Consider the following 16,293-nt stretch of genomic DNA (forward strand, 5'->3'; position numbering starts at 1 on the left):
CTCTCTCCCTCTCTCCTCTCTCCCCTCTCCTCTCCCTCCCGGCCGTGCTGGCTCCCGCAGCTCCCCTCCGGCAGTCCCGGTGCTTACACAACCCAGCCCCGCAGGGCACCGAGCCCTGGGCTTGCACAAGGACAAACAGGGCCGTGTGCCAGCGCCGAGCTGCGCTCACCTGCAGAACCAGCCCGGCCCTCTCCGGAGGGAGCTGCTCCGTGCTGGGAGTCCCAGCTGAGGCGGGAGTGTGGTTTATGTGGTTTGTGCCGCTCCAGCTCACGAGCAGCTGTCACAGCTCTCACACACCAAGTGTTGCACCCAAAATTTGGCTTTTTGTCAGCCAGGCTGCAGGACAGGGCCATACCTCAATCACAGAATGGTTTGGGTGAGGAGGGACCTTAAAGCTCATTTAGTTCCACTCCCCTGCCATGGCAGGGACACTTCCCACTGTCCCAGGCTGCTCCCAGCCCTGCCCAGCCTGGCCTTGGGCACTGCCAGGGATCCAGGGGCAGCCACAGCTGCTCTGGGCACCCTGTGCCAGGGCCTCAACACCCTTGCAGCTGACAAAGATGTTTCTGGACGTGCTACAGGGACAGGCACAGTGCCCCTACAGCCCCTGTCACCAGGTGCCACTGACTGTGCACCCACAGTCTCAGGCTGGGCTTGGAGGGACAGGAGAACTCCACAGAGCTTCCCAAGAAAAGCCTCCGGGGTGATTCCTGCTAAGCAGCAGAGCTGTGGAAGCACTGAGGGAGCTGCAGTGAGCCCAGGGCTCTGCAGCTCCTTCTGCCACTGTCACAGCTCAGCCTCATCCAACAGCAACAGCCCAGTCCTGGCCAGGGGGACGGATCCACAGCACGGCCCAGCTCCAGCTGAATTAAAGAATAAATGAGGTTGGAAGGGACACGAGGGGGTCTCTGGTCCCATCCCACTCCACAGGTGGGTTAGCTTGGATGTCAGAGCAGGAGCACAGCCCAGCCTGTCCCCGAGGGTCACAGGAGCGGCTCGGGGGAAATGCAGGGAGCTGTGGAGTGGGACCCTGGAGCAGCACAGCCAGTCTGGACCCCCCTGTCCTGCAGGAAACCAGAAGCAGGCAGAGAAGTGACATGGTGGTGACACAGAGAAAGGGCTCCTTCCACGGAGGGGTTTGGTGACAGCTGAGGTGACAGTGGGTGCAAGGCCATGGGGTCACCCCCAGGCAATGACCTGCAGGGCCCACGACAGAGGCACCCACAGCCCCCAGGACGGGTCACCCCACGCCAGGACAGCCCTGCAGGGACGGGGATGCCTCCTGTGGGATGAAGCCTTGTAGAACGCTTCAGCTGTGGAATCCCTCCAGCCCTTGCAGGCCTGCAGATCCTGTCCAGGCTCTGGCTCCCTGGGAGCTCCGGGAGATGTGCTGGGCAGAGTTTTTGGGCCCTTTTCCTCTCCCTGTAGGTTTTTTACCCAGGTAAACGTGGCCCAGGTGGTGTGGCCCAGATGCAGCTCCTTCCTCCGTGGCCAGGGAATAAAGGGTCCCTAACCCTGGGAGGACTGAACTCATCCTTTGCACTTTCATTTTGGTTGAAGACACTTCCCACTGAGGTCACAAATCCCACAGGAAACCAGGACTTCACCTGCCAGTTTAGCTCATTTGGGACCAACATTCAGGAGTGTCTGAGTTCAAGAAGATTTGCAGGACTGCACAGGAATAGATTCATTTTAAGTCATTTCTCCTTTTAAATTAAGCTACGATGTAAGAGTAGGAAACACAATATTGATAATGGCTGACAAACAGAAGTGTGAGACCGTGGATGCCCCTGGATCCCTGGCAGTGCCCAAGGCCAGGTTGGACAGGGCTGGGAGCACCCTGGGACAGTGGAAGGTGTCCCTGCCATGGCAGGGGTGGCACTGGCTGAGCTTTAAGGTCCCTTCCAACCCAAACCATTCCATGGTTCCATGAAAGATGCTGAGTAGTCAGACATGGAATATCCCAAGCATTTCCCAGCCTGGGAGGATGCAGAAGGTGAGAGAGGAGCAGCAGTGGAGCATCTGGGTGGAAACCCTGCACTTCACACGTGCACTGATGTTGTTCCACTCAGGTTAGACTGAGCTGAAATATTCCAGCGGTTTCCCAGCGGGGGCTCTCCCAATCCTTCAGTTGGCTGCAGGCTCCATTGAAGGCCCTCACAGTATCCAAGATGGGAAAATTGCTTTGGATGGTCCCTTTGATCCTCCCTCAGTGCTGGAAAACGAGGCTGGATCCAGGCTGGTGGATCTCCATGTGTCTCTCCGACCTGCTCACAGATCCCCGGGAAACGTTTGGAACTCCTCTCCCTGCAAACTTTTCCTACAGTGGTGGGGTCAGGAGAAGACGTCTCTGCCCTGTGCGTCCTCAGCACATCGGGGCTGACATCACCCAGCCAAACGCTTCTGGAAACGTGACGGATTCGGTCCCAATTCTGTTTGTCTCGAGCTCGTTTCGTGTTAACCCAAGATCGGGGCAGGGCAGGACGTGACAAACACATCCTGCGGTGCTCCCAGCTCAGAAGGAATGAACTGCTGGAAACTTGGCAAGAGAAGTGGGGTTTGGAGCCGGGGGTTTCAGATAAGCTGGAGATAAGGGTTTGCATGGACCCATCCCTGGGTGCATCCTGCACTGAGAGCTCTCCATGGAGCTGCTCCTCGGCGAAGAGGAGCCCAGGCTGCCCCTGGACCAGGATTTCAGGGAATGGCCAGAGCAGCGGCTCCTCCTCGGCAGCCCCTGGGTGGCCTGGAGCCATGGGGAGATAAGAGAGCCTCTCATGTTTCATGTTGGAGGAACAAACACTGTTTATGTTGAGCGGCACCACCTTCCACCCCTCAGGGCTCCTCCTCAGCCTCTCGGCGGCTGCTCAGGCCCGGTTTATCGGGGCCGAAGGCAGCAGCTCAGCCCCCCCGGCTTATCCGGGCAGGGCTGATTTGCAGGAGATGACAGCACCTTTCCCCTTCCACCCCAGGAGCAGCCGCCTGGGAATGCGGCTGGAGCCGCCCCAAGAGGCGCCGGGAGGTTTTTGGGATCTCGGGAGAAGGAGGAGGAGGAGGAGGAGGAGGAGGAGGGGAGCGGGGGGTGCTGCCCTGGGGCGAAGCAGGAGCAGCGGGAGGCTGAGGATGGAGCAACCGGAGCACTCAGCACGTTCCATATATGGAGAAACTTTGGGAACAACCTCCCAAGGACTGCAGGAAGCCTCACTGATGGAGGCATTTGGGAGCAGCCCGGGGCAGGCTGTTGCCAATCCAGGGAACATCCCGGCGCCGGGAATCACCTGGGTGTCCCTCAGAGCGTTTCCCCTTCCACCTTCCAGCGTGGGGGAGAGCGGAGGGGAACAAAGGCTCCCAAAGCCTGCCAGCCGTGCCCGGATCCCTGGCACCACCGCGGGCTGATAACGAGAGCGGAGACGGAGCGGGATCAGAACCAGAGCCCGGCCTCCTCCAGCACCGGGGATACCGGCAGGGACTGCAGCAGGAGCACAAACCTCCCCAGCTTTGCATCCTGAGCGCAAAAAGTCCCCAAAAATGGGCCTCGGTGTGAAATTTTACGTTTTGCTGCTGAGGGTACCTGCCCCCGGCGCAGCTCCACGCTTCCCTCCTTGCCCTCTGGAAGATGTTTGCCAAGGTTGTTTTATAAACCGCTTTCTATTTATAGGCCAGCTCCTTCGGCTCTAATGAGATAATCTTCTGGCACCTCACCATCGCGAATATTTACTTTGATGTTTAAAATAACATCTTCCGAGGGACTGATTTTTTAAATAATAATAATAATAATAATAATAATAAAAAAAATCCCAACAACAACCTTTAAAACGTAATCAAAGCAAAGAAAGAAAGGAGCAGAGCAGTGGGGCCGAGCTCCCGGGGATGCACACGGAGTCGGTGACACTGCAACTTTTTCAGGGCAGACTCTTTATAATCCTCTGAGCACATCGGGAGGGAGAGAGGCATTGGCAGCTCCTGAAGATGGAGAGAGAGACAGGCAAAGAGGGAGAGGGAGCGCGGGCTGTGTTTATTCTCAGGAATGAAGGCAGCAAGGAACGTTTCATTCTGCAGCAGGGCTCGGAGCTGTAATCGAGAGCTTCGCCCCGGGCAGCTCAGCAGAGGAGATTTGGGGTTTAGAGCGGCGAAACATTCGATCCGCGGGTTAACACAATTAAAAAAGTGCGGCCGAGAGGGGCTGGGGGAGGCGCGGGAGGCAGCGCACGGGATCGCGGCTCCTGCTGCCTGCAGCCACTTTGAAACACAAGCCTGCGTTTTTATGGAAACTCTGAATGTTGGAGCGGGGTGAACATGGTTTTCATTCTCATAAATGTTTTTCCAGCATTCAAGGCTCTCCGGGCTCATTCCTTCTCCAGGGAGACGGTTCTGATTTCAAAGAACATTCGCGTTCCCTCCACCCCAGACCACCCCACTCCAACCTCAAAGAGTCTGCTCTGGAAAAATTATTTTAAAGAGCGTTTTACCTTTTTGAGTGCTTTCCCCTCGTTCTTCTTCTTCTTTCTTTTTTCCCCTTTTAATTCCTTCAGCTTCTCTCTCTTATACTTTTTTTCTTCTTTTTTTTTTTTTTTTTCTTTTTTTCCTCTTCTTTTTCCCAGCAGCAGCCAAAAGCTCCTCTCTCCCCCTCAGCCCTGCGCGTGTCAGAAAGTTTCCAGGCTGAGGGTTTGTGTCGCCTTCCTTAAGAACTTTCTTCTGTCAGACCCAGGCAGAGCTGGAGCTGGAGGCTTTGCTAAAAAGTCTCCTTTCAGGAAGTGAGCAGTAATAAGAGAGCGGCTCGGAGGCAGCACATGGATAGGGGCTGCTCAAGAAGAAAAAAAAAAAAAAAAAAAAAAAAGGAAAGAAACCGGCAAAAAAAAAAAAAAAATCCCTAACAACTTCGCTCAGGAATTTTGCCAGGATTATCCAAAAGAAAAGGAAAAAAAAGGAAAAAAAAAGAAAAAAAAAAAAAAAGAAAAATCCCCAAACCCACAAGGCTGGAAAAGTCCCACCCTGACTGCTGACATCAGTGCAGAAGGCAGGTCTTGGCTGGAACAGTATAAAACTAATCAGCCTTTCTGTGGAGGAGCAGGGACGGGGCTCGGGGCAGCCCTGGAGGCGATGCCTGTGGATAAAACACCCCGGGAAAAGGCAGAAAGGAAAGAGGCCGTGCTGAGAGTGGAGCACGAAGCAGATAAAGCAAACCTGCATTGGGTTGGGTTGGGCTTTTTGGTTTTTTTTCCCCAACAACAAACAACACCCTCACCCTTCATTTTAACCGGAGATTTCCAAACGCTTTTAAAAACCCAGTGTGCAAAGGAAACGGCCTGAAAGGCTCCACAGCAATGGCAGGGACTGGCTTTGAATCGGAATAAAGCCCTCAAGAGCTCGCCAGTGTTTCCTGCAGTCCCTTCCCTCCGCGGTTACATCATTCAGCCCCGCTGGCCGCCGCGATCCCGGCGCTCTCCTCCCGCTGCCACCGTGGAGCGTCCCGCCGGGGACAATCCACCTCCAGGGTACAGAATAAACACCGGGAACGACCAAACGCTGCTCGTCCGCGGGCGGCCCCCTCGCAGGGCACCTCGGGCGGTGGGCAGCTCGTCTCCTCCGTCCTTGGGAAGGCGGCTCCGGCATTTCCAAGCGGAGTTCGTGAGCTTTGGTGGAGAGAGAATTCCCTGGCAGTGCTGCAGAGGCTGGGAAAGCGAGCGGCTCCGAGCTGCGCTGCTGCTCCCCGGGAAGAGAGAGGGGCCCTGGGGAAGGGCGCGGGGAGAGGATGGGGGGACCCGGGGCAGGACGGACCCCGGCCCGAGCCCCGGCCCGTGGGGACAGAGCGACCCCAGCCCCGGCCCGGCGCTGCCTTCGCTTCCAGGGGGATTTGAATGAGGAGTTCAGGGGGGAAAAGTTGCCAGGGGGAGACGCAACATATAAAAATATATGTTTCGTATATACACTATATACACTATATACACGATATACACTATATACACTATATATACATCATATATATATCCTATATATGATATATATCTTACATATATCATATATATTTGTATATTCGTATATATTTCCACACCTTTCTTATATATGAATATATGTATTAAAAAACCCCCCCACATATTAAAAATATAGATAACATGTGGCAACAAAGTTGCCAGGGGGAGACGCAACATATAAAAATATATGTTTTGAATATACTATATATACACACTATATATATGATATATATCATATATATCATATATATTTATATAATATATATAATATATATAATACATATATCATATATATTCGTATATTCGTATATATTTCCACACCTTTCATATATATGAATATATGCATTTAAACCCCCCCCCCACATATTAAAAATATAGATAACATGCGGCAACAAAGTTGCCAGGGGGAGACGCAACATATAAAAATATATGTTTCATATATTTTATATATCTATTTAATATATTCACATATATTTTTCATATATTTCATTTATATGAATATATGTATGAAGCATACACACACACACACACACACACACACACACATATATGTACATGTATATGTAACTTATCTTTTAAGATATAATATATGGCAACAAAGTTGCCAGGGGGAGATGTAACACACACACACATATATATATATAAAATTAAAATATTTTTATATATTTCTGTATATTTTATATATATGAACATATGCACGAAACATATATAACGTATATAAAATCATGTTTCATACGTATATATGAAAATATATGAAATACGTCTGTCTGATATATACACTTATACATATAAATATGCATACATACATAGATATAAAAAAATATATATACACGAATATACATACGCACACACACACACATATACACACATAAATACATACACACAAATATAAATATAAATATAAATATAAATATAAATATAAATATAAATATAAATATAAATATAAATATAAATATAAAAATTTAAATAAATTAAAAAAAAAAAAGTATGAAAGCAAGCTCCCAGCCCTGAGAGGCCAGGAGGGGAGCGCAGGGGGGCTCTGGGAGAGCGAGGGGGACAGGATCCGCCCCCTGGGCTGTTGTGGGTGCCAAGGGCCAGCCCCGTGTCCTGCCCTGACCCGCGGGCACGGCCAGTGCCAAAGCCCGGAGCTCCTGGCACCGCCCCTGGTGCCACCCAGGCTGCCCCGGCCCCAGCCCGCGGCCACCAGACCGGGACATGGGGAAGGAGGAAGAAAAAAAACCCTCAAAGGCCTGGCCAGCCTCGTGTCCTGCTGGGCTGCTGGCCTGGCAAAGAAAAGGGAGGAAGGAAAAAGCAAGCAGCTGTGGTGCTTTTCGTGGTGGATCGCCCTGAATCCTCTGCTGTCAGGATGGACCCGACCCGGAGCTGCACCGGCTGTCATTTATATTCTGCCGTGAATTTGTTTAAACCCTTCTTTGGAGCAGCCTCAACTCCCCTCCTGGGATGGAGCAGCAGCAGGAGATGCCCAGGAGGGACTTCCTGAGTCCTCCAGCATTTTGTGCTGCCTGCAAGGTTTGCTCATCCGAATAACCCAGGAAAAACAAGGAGAACATCCTCTGCTCCCAGGAGGAGCCGGCTGAGGGTGGGAGATCACAGCCACAGCTCCACTCCAGCCGCCCTCTCTGTCCAGGCTGGAAAGGGCCGGCTCTGCACTGGAAAACCCAGCTCAAAAGGGACCGGGATTGATTGCTGGGCTGGATTTTTGGGCCAGTTCCCTGGCTGGGTGGACAGAGTGGTTTCCTTCCTCCCCAGGCCACGCTGGCCATTGTCTGAGCCCCCAGAGCACACCCAGAAAAGAGCAACTGAACAAAATATTTGGGGTTTAATTGAATGGTGCTGCTGGTGGCCAAGGAAAAAACTAATTGCTGCTAGCGTGGCCTGGTGCCATTCCAGGGGTGTTCTGTCTGCTCAAACACGCTCTGTGTGGAATGAGCAGGGACAGAGGGGCAGATTTCCTTCCCCAGAGTGGCTCTGTTCTGCCAGACCCTTTGGAAAACTTGTTTTTCCCTGATTTGCAGGGTTCCCAGTCCCTCCTGGGTGGTAAATACAGAGCCAGAGACTCCGGAGTTACAAAGCAAATTCCCCCAGCCCTGCGCCCCAACCCGGCACTGCTCTGAGGACCCTCAGATTTGTACCAGAGCAGCTCCAAAAATGGGCTTTACTCCAGTCCTGACCTGTCTCTGAGGAGGGGATGGAGCTGCACAAGCCGAGACCTCCACCACCTGCACAAATCCTGGAAAACAGGGAACGGTGGAACCACCAGAGGCTCACAGCAAAGAGGAGGAGGTGGTAAATAGCATAAAGAATAGAAATGTTCAGTCCCTGTGGTCGCTAGAAATTTCATTTTTCAGATTAGTTCGGTATCAGAAACAGCCTGAAAATCTGCCTGAAAAAAATGGTTTCAGGCGGGCAACCAACAGCCCCCACATTTCATCTCCAGAATCACCCGGCGGCTTCCTCTCCCCGGGGCGAGGAGACGAGGCTGAATTTCCAGCAGATATTTGAAATCCTGGCTGTGCGGGGGGCTGGAGCGGAGCGCGCCGGGAGCAGCCCGGTGACACTGCACCCTCCTGTGGCTGCACGGAGCGCGCCGGGGCCGCCGGGATGATGGGAACAGCGGCGGGACCCTGGAAAACCCTCGGGATGATGGACTGAATCCCCTCGGGATGATGGACTCAAAACCCTCGGGATGATGGACTGAATCCCCTTGAGATGATGGACTGAATCCCCTTGGGATGATGGAATGAAATCCCTCGGGATGATGGACTGAATCCCCTCGGGATGATGGACTGAAACCCCTTGGGATGATGGAAACACTTCTGGGATGCTGGAAACCCAGCCAGGATGATGGAATGCCCTCTGGATGCTGGAAACCCCCTGGAATGATGGACTGAAACCCCTGGAATGATGGACTGAACCCCCTGGGATGATGAACTGTACACCCTGGGATGATGGACTGAACCCCCTGGAATGATGGACTGAACCCCCTGGAATGATGGACTGAACCCCCTGGGATGATGGACTGTACCCCCTGGGATGATGGACTGAACCCCTTGGGATGCTGCAAACTCTGCCAGGGTGATATCAACCCTGTTGGGATGATAGAAACTCCACTGGGATGCTGGGACCCCCTCTGGATGCTGGAAACCCCTCGGGATGCCTGACTGAACCCCCTGGGATGATGGAATCCCCCCAGGATGATGGAATCCCCCCCTGGATGATGGAATCCCTCCAGGATGATGGAATCCCCCCGGGATGATGGAACCCCCCCAGGATGATGGAATCCCCCCCCGGATGATGGAATCCCCCTGGGATGATGGAATCCCCCTGGGATGATGGAATCCCCCCCAGGATGATGGAACCCCTCCCAGGATGATGGAACCCCTCCCAGGATGATGGAATCCCCCCCAGGATGATGGAATCCCTCCAGGATGATGGAATCCCCCTGGGATGATGGAACCCCTCCCAGGATGATGGAATCCCCCCCTGGATGATGGAATCCCCCCCCAGGATGATGGAACCCCTCCCAGGATGATGGAATCCCCCCCAGGATGATGGAATCCCTCCAGGATGATGGAATCCCCCTGGGATGATGGAACCCCTCCCAGGATGATGGAATCCCCCCCTGGATGATGGAATCCCCCCCCGGATGATGGAATCCCCCCAGGATGATGGAATCCCCCCGGGATGATGGAATCCCCCTGGGATGATGGAATCCCCCCGGGATGATGGAATCCCCCCGGCTGACGGCCTGAACCCCAGGGAAGCACAAACACCGACACTTCCAGGCCCATCTGGCACTCCCTGGCAGTGCTGGATGATGCCCAACGCCTCCAACCCGCAGGACTCCGAGGCCAGGGCTCGCCCGAAGGCTGGGAAAGGCCCCAGCCTCAGTCCTGGTTGCCATTAGGACGCACAGGGAACGCTGCTGAGGCCTGACGGGGTAATTTTGTGCAAGCATTTTGTACATAAAATGAAATATTCTCCCTGCTTTGCTATGTCTGAAGCGCAGGGCCTGGGCAGAGTTCCCAGCTCTGGCTCCACATCACAGCCTGGCCCCAAGTCCGTGTTGGGACAAGCTCCTTGGCCACGGACTCACCCTTTTTATGGCTGTTCAGCACCCAACACAACAAAGCTCCATTCAGCCCTTCAGCTACTGCAGCAATAAACAAAGAGCTGGGCTTTGTTTGGAGCCCAGCGGCCGCAGGTTGAGAACCTGCGAGTGAAACAAGCTGGGAACAAACGGGTTTGTTTATCCGCCGGGGCACAGACTTGTAAACTAATTGCCCAACAGTAAAGCTGGGCTTAATTAGTCCCAGGTGTTAAATAAAACAGGGTTGGTGTTTCCCATAAGTGTAACTCTTGAAGGAGCCACAGGCTTGGAGAGCAGGGCCATCAAGAAGTGGTTATCGAGATCCTTGTGCCTGATCCCAGAATTTTGCGGGGGTTTCGGGGCAAAGGACAAATATTCGGGTGAGGTTTACTGAGGGCAGTGCAGGGGAGGGCGTTGGGGTGCTGCATTTTCACTGCAGGGTCTCACCTTGTCCTTGGAAAAAGCTCTGTGGTGGATTTCTGGGTAAACATCGTGAGGAGCTCCATGTGAAAACGTAAACAAAGGGCTCCTGGGGGGAATTCGACATTCCATGGGGCTGAGGGATTGTCCTGGTTTGGGACAAATTCGGGGGAAAACCCCTGTGTAGGATCCCTCTAAGGAAGCAAACCCACGTGGCCCCTCCCTCCAACCGGTCCGGTAAAAAAAAAAAAAACTCTTTGGAGAAAAGTGGAAAAAACTATTTTACTAAACAAATGAAGTGCATACAAGTATAAAGAATGAATAATATGTAACAATAAAACCTCTCCTTCTGAAGTGAGATGGCAAATTGAGGAAGTCCTTGCCGTGGGTGTAGCTCAGCTCTCTCTCAGTCTCTCCTCAGTCCCAGTCTCTCCGGCCCTGCTGGAAAATGCCGAGGTCCAGGCCCCGGTGGGCCGCAGGTGCAGCCCCCAGTGCTCCCCTGGGATTTTTCAGTCCAGAGCAGGTTTAAACAGTTCCAAGAAAAAGGGAAAAAAAACAGTCCAGGGAACTTCTCTGCCCTAGCTAGCTGAAACTAACTAAAAGCAAAAAAACCAAACCAAACCAAAACAAAACAAAAAGATCTCTGTCCTGCAGTCTCTCCAAGCCTCTGCCGAACACCCCGTCCGCAGCAGAATGTGGAGGAGTCGGGCAGTTTTCTCAAAACAAACTCCGCGCTTCTCCTTGCTCTTAGAACCAGTCTTGAAGGCACAGGACTCAATACACAGCACAAACAGAACAGACAATTGGGGATACAAGCATCATAAAGTTACCCTAGGACAGGGATGCTCAGGGATGCCTTGTACTCTGCCAATCCAACCTGTTCCCAAATTTTTAAATTCCAATCAGTCCTGAACATCTTTAAGCTCATCATGCTTAAGCAGGGCCTTAGTCCCGACTTCTACAGTACAATTTTCTGCCAGCAGAACGCAGAAACTTTGGGATTTCCCCTCCATCTCCTTGGGACAGCTCCTTGCATTCAGCAGGAATCAGTCACAGAAGGGGCTTGGAGCATCCTGGTCCAGAGGGAGGCATCCCAGCCCGTGGCTGGGGGTTGGAACAGGATGGAAATTCAAGCTTCCTTTCCCACCCAAAGCATTCCATGATTCTGTGGTGCCACAGCCTTTCTCCAAGGCTGGCCCTTGTCCCTGCACCCAACAATTCCAGGACTGGTGGCAGCCAGCTGGGGGTGAAACACGGAGATTTTTCCTCCTGGAAAGGGAGACCTGGCCCTGAGGAGCAGCTGGAAATCCTGCAAAGCATAAACAGCCTTTGGTGGCACTGGAGGTGGAAGGTCCCCAGCCCAGATGACAGTGGTGGCACTGGAGGTGGAAGGTCCCCAGCCCAGATGACAGTGGTGGCACTGGAGGTGGAAGGTCCCCAGCTCAGATGACAGTGGTGGCACTGGAACTGGAAGGTCCCCAGCCCAGATGACAGTGGTGGCACTGGAACTGGAAGGTCCCCAGCTCAGATGACAGTGGTGGCACTGGAGGTGGAAGGTCCCCAGCCCAGATGACAGTGGTGGCACTGGAGGTGGAAGGTCCCCAGCCCAGATGACAGTGGTGGCACTGGAGCTGGAAGGTCCCCAGCCCAGATGACCACATTCTGGCCACTCTGGCACCACAAAGAGCTGATGACTGATCAGAAACAGGGAGGAGAACCATCCCACGAGAGCCTTCTTGGGCTCCTGAGCCTGCCCCGGCACAGCACAAACCACAGCTCCCTCACAGAGGGCCTTTCTCAGCAGCTCCTGGCTTGGATGTGGAAAATCCAAGGAAATTCAGCTTTCCTTACTCCTCTGTGAGTTCCAAGAGGCCTGGCCTGACAATGGCTCTGGCAGGAGGGGCAGCCAGGGGGGACTGGGCTCTGCTCCCAGGGAACAGGAACAGGATGGAGGACACGGCCTCCAGCTGCTCCAGGAGGAATTTGGAGGACATCAGGAGGAATTTCTCCATGAAAGGGTGGTCAGGCCTCGGCAGGAGCTGCCCAGGGAGGTTTGGAGGTGTCCAAGGATGTGGCACTCAGGGCTCTGGGCTGGGGACCAGGTGGGGATGGGGCACAGCGTGGCCTCGATGACCTCAGGGGGTTTTTTCCAGCCCGGCTGATTCTGTGATCCTGTGGCAAGGACACTCGTGCACAGAGATTCCCTCTCCCACCACCATCTGCCCAGTGGGAACTGTCCAAGCAGCTTTGCTCCCCGATCAACGTCTCCCCCAAAAACATTAATTCCAACAACGACAGCTCCTCTCCACCTCCCTCTGATCTGTTCTCTCCACAGCAGACCCCTGCCCTGGCGCGGAGAAGATCTCAGAGCTCTTTCACCCTTCAGAGCTGCACAGCTTTTGTTTGCTCTCCTTTCCTTTCCTTTCCTGTGCAACAAGGAAATAGAGTCACACTTCGGAGAAACCCAGCGAGCGGTGGTTTGCAAATGCCAGAGCTCTCGCTGGATGCTGCAGCCTCTTCTCCCCCAAAAAACGAAACCACCCTTGCTCCACAGAGGTTATTTTCCATCTCTTTTCCTTTCCTGCCCCCCAGCTGCCGTAGGGAAGCTCCCAGAGGCGCCGTGCTCCTCGGCAGAGCAGGTAAGAGGCACTTTTTGCTCGCTGGTGCTCTCTCGGGTGGCGGGTGCGTCATGGCCGCTTCGTTCCCTGCCTGGTGACTTTCTGCAGCACCGGGGGGCTCAGGGGGAAGATCCTGTGAAATGTTGGGGCTAAGATTCCAGATCGGTTCCTTGCGCTGCCTTTTCCTGCTGATCGCTCCATTGGAAAAAAAAAAAATGGGGTTGGGTTGGGGGCATCAGGTTCTCCTTGAAGCTGAGGGGGGTTGGAAAGGTCAGAAGGTGATGAGATGATGGTTTGTGGTCCAACACTCCTGGCCAGCCGTTCCCCTCCCTTCGCCTCTGGACACGGCATCAAAACTCTGGAATTTTGGAACTTTGAATTTCCTGCGAGCTTCAGTGGCACCATGGGAAGGTTTGGGATCTCAGTGGCAATGGGGGAAGATTTAGGATCTCAGTGGCAATGTGGAAGGTTTAGGATCTCAGTGGGTCTGTGTGAAGGTTTAGGATCTCAGTGGGTCTGTGGAAGGTTTAGGATCTCAGTGGCAATGTGGAAGGTTTAGGATCTCAGTGGGTCTGTGGAAGGTTTAGGATCTCAGTGGGTCTGTGGAAGGTTTAGGATCTCAGTGGGTCTGTGGAAGGTTTGGGATCTCAGTGGGTTTGTGTGAAGGTTTAGGATCTCAGTGGGTTTGTGTGAAGGTTTAGGATCTCAGTAAGTTTGTGTGAAGGTTTAGGATCTCTGAGGCAATGTGGAAGGTTTAGGATCTCAGTGGGTTTGTGTGAAGGTTTAGGATCTCAGTGGGTCTGTGTGAAGGTTTAGGATCTCAGAGGGTCTGTGGAAGGTTTAGGATCTCAGTGGGTTTGTGTGAAGGTTTAGGATCTCAGTGGCAATGTGGAAGGTTTAGGATCTCAGAGGCATTGTGTGAAGGTTTAGGATCTCAGTGGGTTTGTGTGAAGGTTTAGGATCTCAGAGGCAATGTGGAAGGTTTAGGATACCTGGCACCTGCTGGACAATGCTCCAAACACTCCACAAAACCTTCAGAGATTTGCTGCTGGCCATCATAACAATGAACAGAAGGAAATCCAGAGGCAAAGTCACTGTTACTCCCTTGGATTCCTTTGGCATCTCCTCTGCTGCTCCTTGGTGAGAACGGGCACAGTTCCAAATCCCGTCAATCCAAACACGGTCTGAGGTGTTAGGGAATAATCTGGGACAAAGGAAGCTTGGGTTTGAACCTCAGAAAACCTTTGCTATCTATTAGGGTCAGAACAAACCCCACAGGGACAGCAGGGAGAACCATCCCAGGGAGGAACTGGAGAAGGGATCAGGCTCCTTGCTGGCAGGGGATGAACAAATGGATCTGTGGGGCTGTGCTTCCTGAGTTATTTATGATTCTGCTCATTTCAATCCCTCGTCCTCCTTTTTCCTCTTGGGAAGAGGGACTCGATTCTCTGAAAAGTTTGCTTATGCTGCTGGGAATAGGAAAACATGGCAGGATTTAGAATTCACACATGTTAATATCCAAAAGTTAATTCCCATTAAGATGTTAGGAAAGAGGCTTTCAGATGCTCTCAGATGACCAGGACAATCCATAGTCTCTCTGTGAAGCACCCAGCTCCAGGAAAAGCAGAAATCCTGGGGAAGCCCAGGTCCCATCCCTGATCTAAACCCACTCAACCAGGCTTGGGCAGCAGAGGTCAGGAAGGACCAAGGTGTCGGTTAAGCCGAGCTTTTCCTCACACAAACCCCAAGCAGGTGGGACTGGAGGCACGGAAATAAAGAGGCTGAAGGCAAAGGGTGCCACTGAAAGGATTTTTTTTTCACATCTGACCACATTTGGGGGTGAGCTGGGTAACGTGGCTGGGAGGAGGAAGGAGCAGGGAGCAGCTGCTTGTGGGGGCAAGCAGGAAGCTCTGGAGGGCTGGAAACCTTTCCTCTTTTAAAACTCCAGCCAGAGCTTCTGATGCTCGATAAACTTTCCTGCTCTCAATCTTTCTCCTTCAACTTTCCACTTTCTGACTTTCCAGCCAGGAGATTCCAGTGCAGGATCCATCAGTCCAGGTTTCCATTCTCCTCTCCACAGAGCTGGGAAGGCGTTTCCTGGGATGTCAAACACTCCCTGAGCAATCCAGGGGCCATCCCCCGCTTCCCTGGGAGCAGCAAACACCAAAGGGGAAATGCGGGGGGCTCAATTCCCAACAGGGATTGAGGACGTTTCCAGCAGATCCTGGGGAAGAAGGGCCTCAGACTGCTCCTGACCACTGGGGCTGCTCATCCCAGCATCTCCCAGTTCAAGCCAAGCTTAGCCAGGCCCTGCTTTGATCAGTCACTGAACTGAAGCCTCCCCAGCCATTCTCTGGCTTCCAGCAGGACCCAGAATCCCTTCAGCGGGGACAGATGCACACAAAGCCCACGGGATGGGTGTTAAAGGAGGTGAAACTTCATGCAGGATCTGTCACCCGAACCTTGGGAGACACACACGGTCTTTTCATTCTTCTATTTTATTCTCTTTATTCTTTTTATTCTGAATGAGCCCGGAGTACAGGGGGCAGGAACCACTTCACCTCCTGAACGCCCATGAGGGGCCGAGACAACACAAGGTTCCTGCAGGGATTCCAGATCTCAAACAGATTCAGGGCTCTGGCACAAGAAATGGGGTAAAAGGTTTCAGGTAATGCCAAATTTTTCTGAAAATTTTCTTTAAAATCCCATGGGATTTTAAAGCAGCACAAGAAGTTCAGCTCTGAGCCTTGCACATAGCACAGGAGGTGTAAGGATGATTCTTCCTTCAGGGCCCACCCTAGATCCCAGATTCCCAGAGCTGGAATGTGCTTCCTGGGGGCAGAACAAGAGCGTTACTGGGAGAACTCCGGCCCATTGCTGCCTCCCTCCTCACCCTCAGGATGGGGATCACCAGTGACACCCCAAACACAGAGCTGGTGTGGCCCCAAGGGCAGAGCTCTCCTCACCCTGGGCACAGCCTGGGGTTGGGAAGGGACAGGGAACAGGGAAGAGCTTTTGGGAGAATCTCTGCAGGTGTTCCAGGTGGGAGCACAGAACGAATTTCAAACACATCCCTGGACACACCCAGCGAGGGCTGGAGCTGTGCCAGGCCTTGGGATGGAGCTCAGGGAAAGGTTCTTCCCCCCGAGGGTGCTGGGCACTGCCCAGGCTTCCC

The 16,293-nt window shown here is 53.0% G+C and overlaps 1 protein-coding gene across 1 annotated transcript in view; it reads right to left on the reverse strand.

Moving 5' to 3' along the window:
* The window catches only part of LOC120763315 (A disintegrin and metalloproteinase with thrombospondin motifs 10), a 77,592-nt gene extending 64,401 nt beyond the window's left edge, over window positions 1-13,191 (reverse strand). The window contains exon 1 of the mRNA XM_040086494.1: window positions 13,151-13,191. Within this exon, the coding sequence (XP_039942428.1) occupies window positions 13,151-13,191 (41 nt within the window). The remainder of the gene's footprint in view (window positions 1-13,150) is intronic.
* Between the last annotated feature and the right edge of the window lie 3,102 nt (window positions 13,192-16,293).

The sequence above is a fragment of the Hirundo rustica genome, chromosome 26 (genome assembly GCF_015227805.2).
Source record: "Hirundo rustica isolate bHirRus1 chromosome 26, bHirRus1.pri.v3, whole genome shotgun sequence".
NCBI classification, from domain to species: domain Eukaryota; kingdom Metazoa; phylum Chordata; class Aves; order Passeriformes; family Hirundinidae; genus Hirundo; species Hirundo rustica.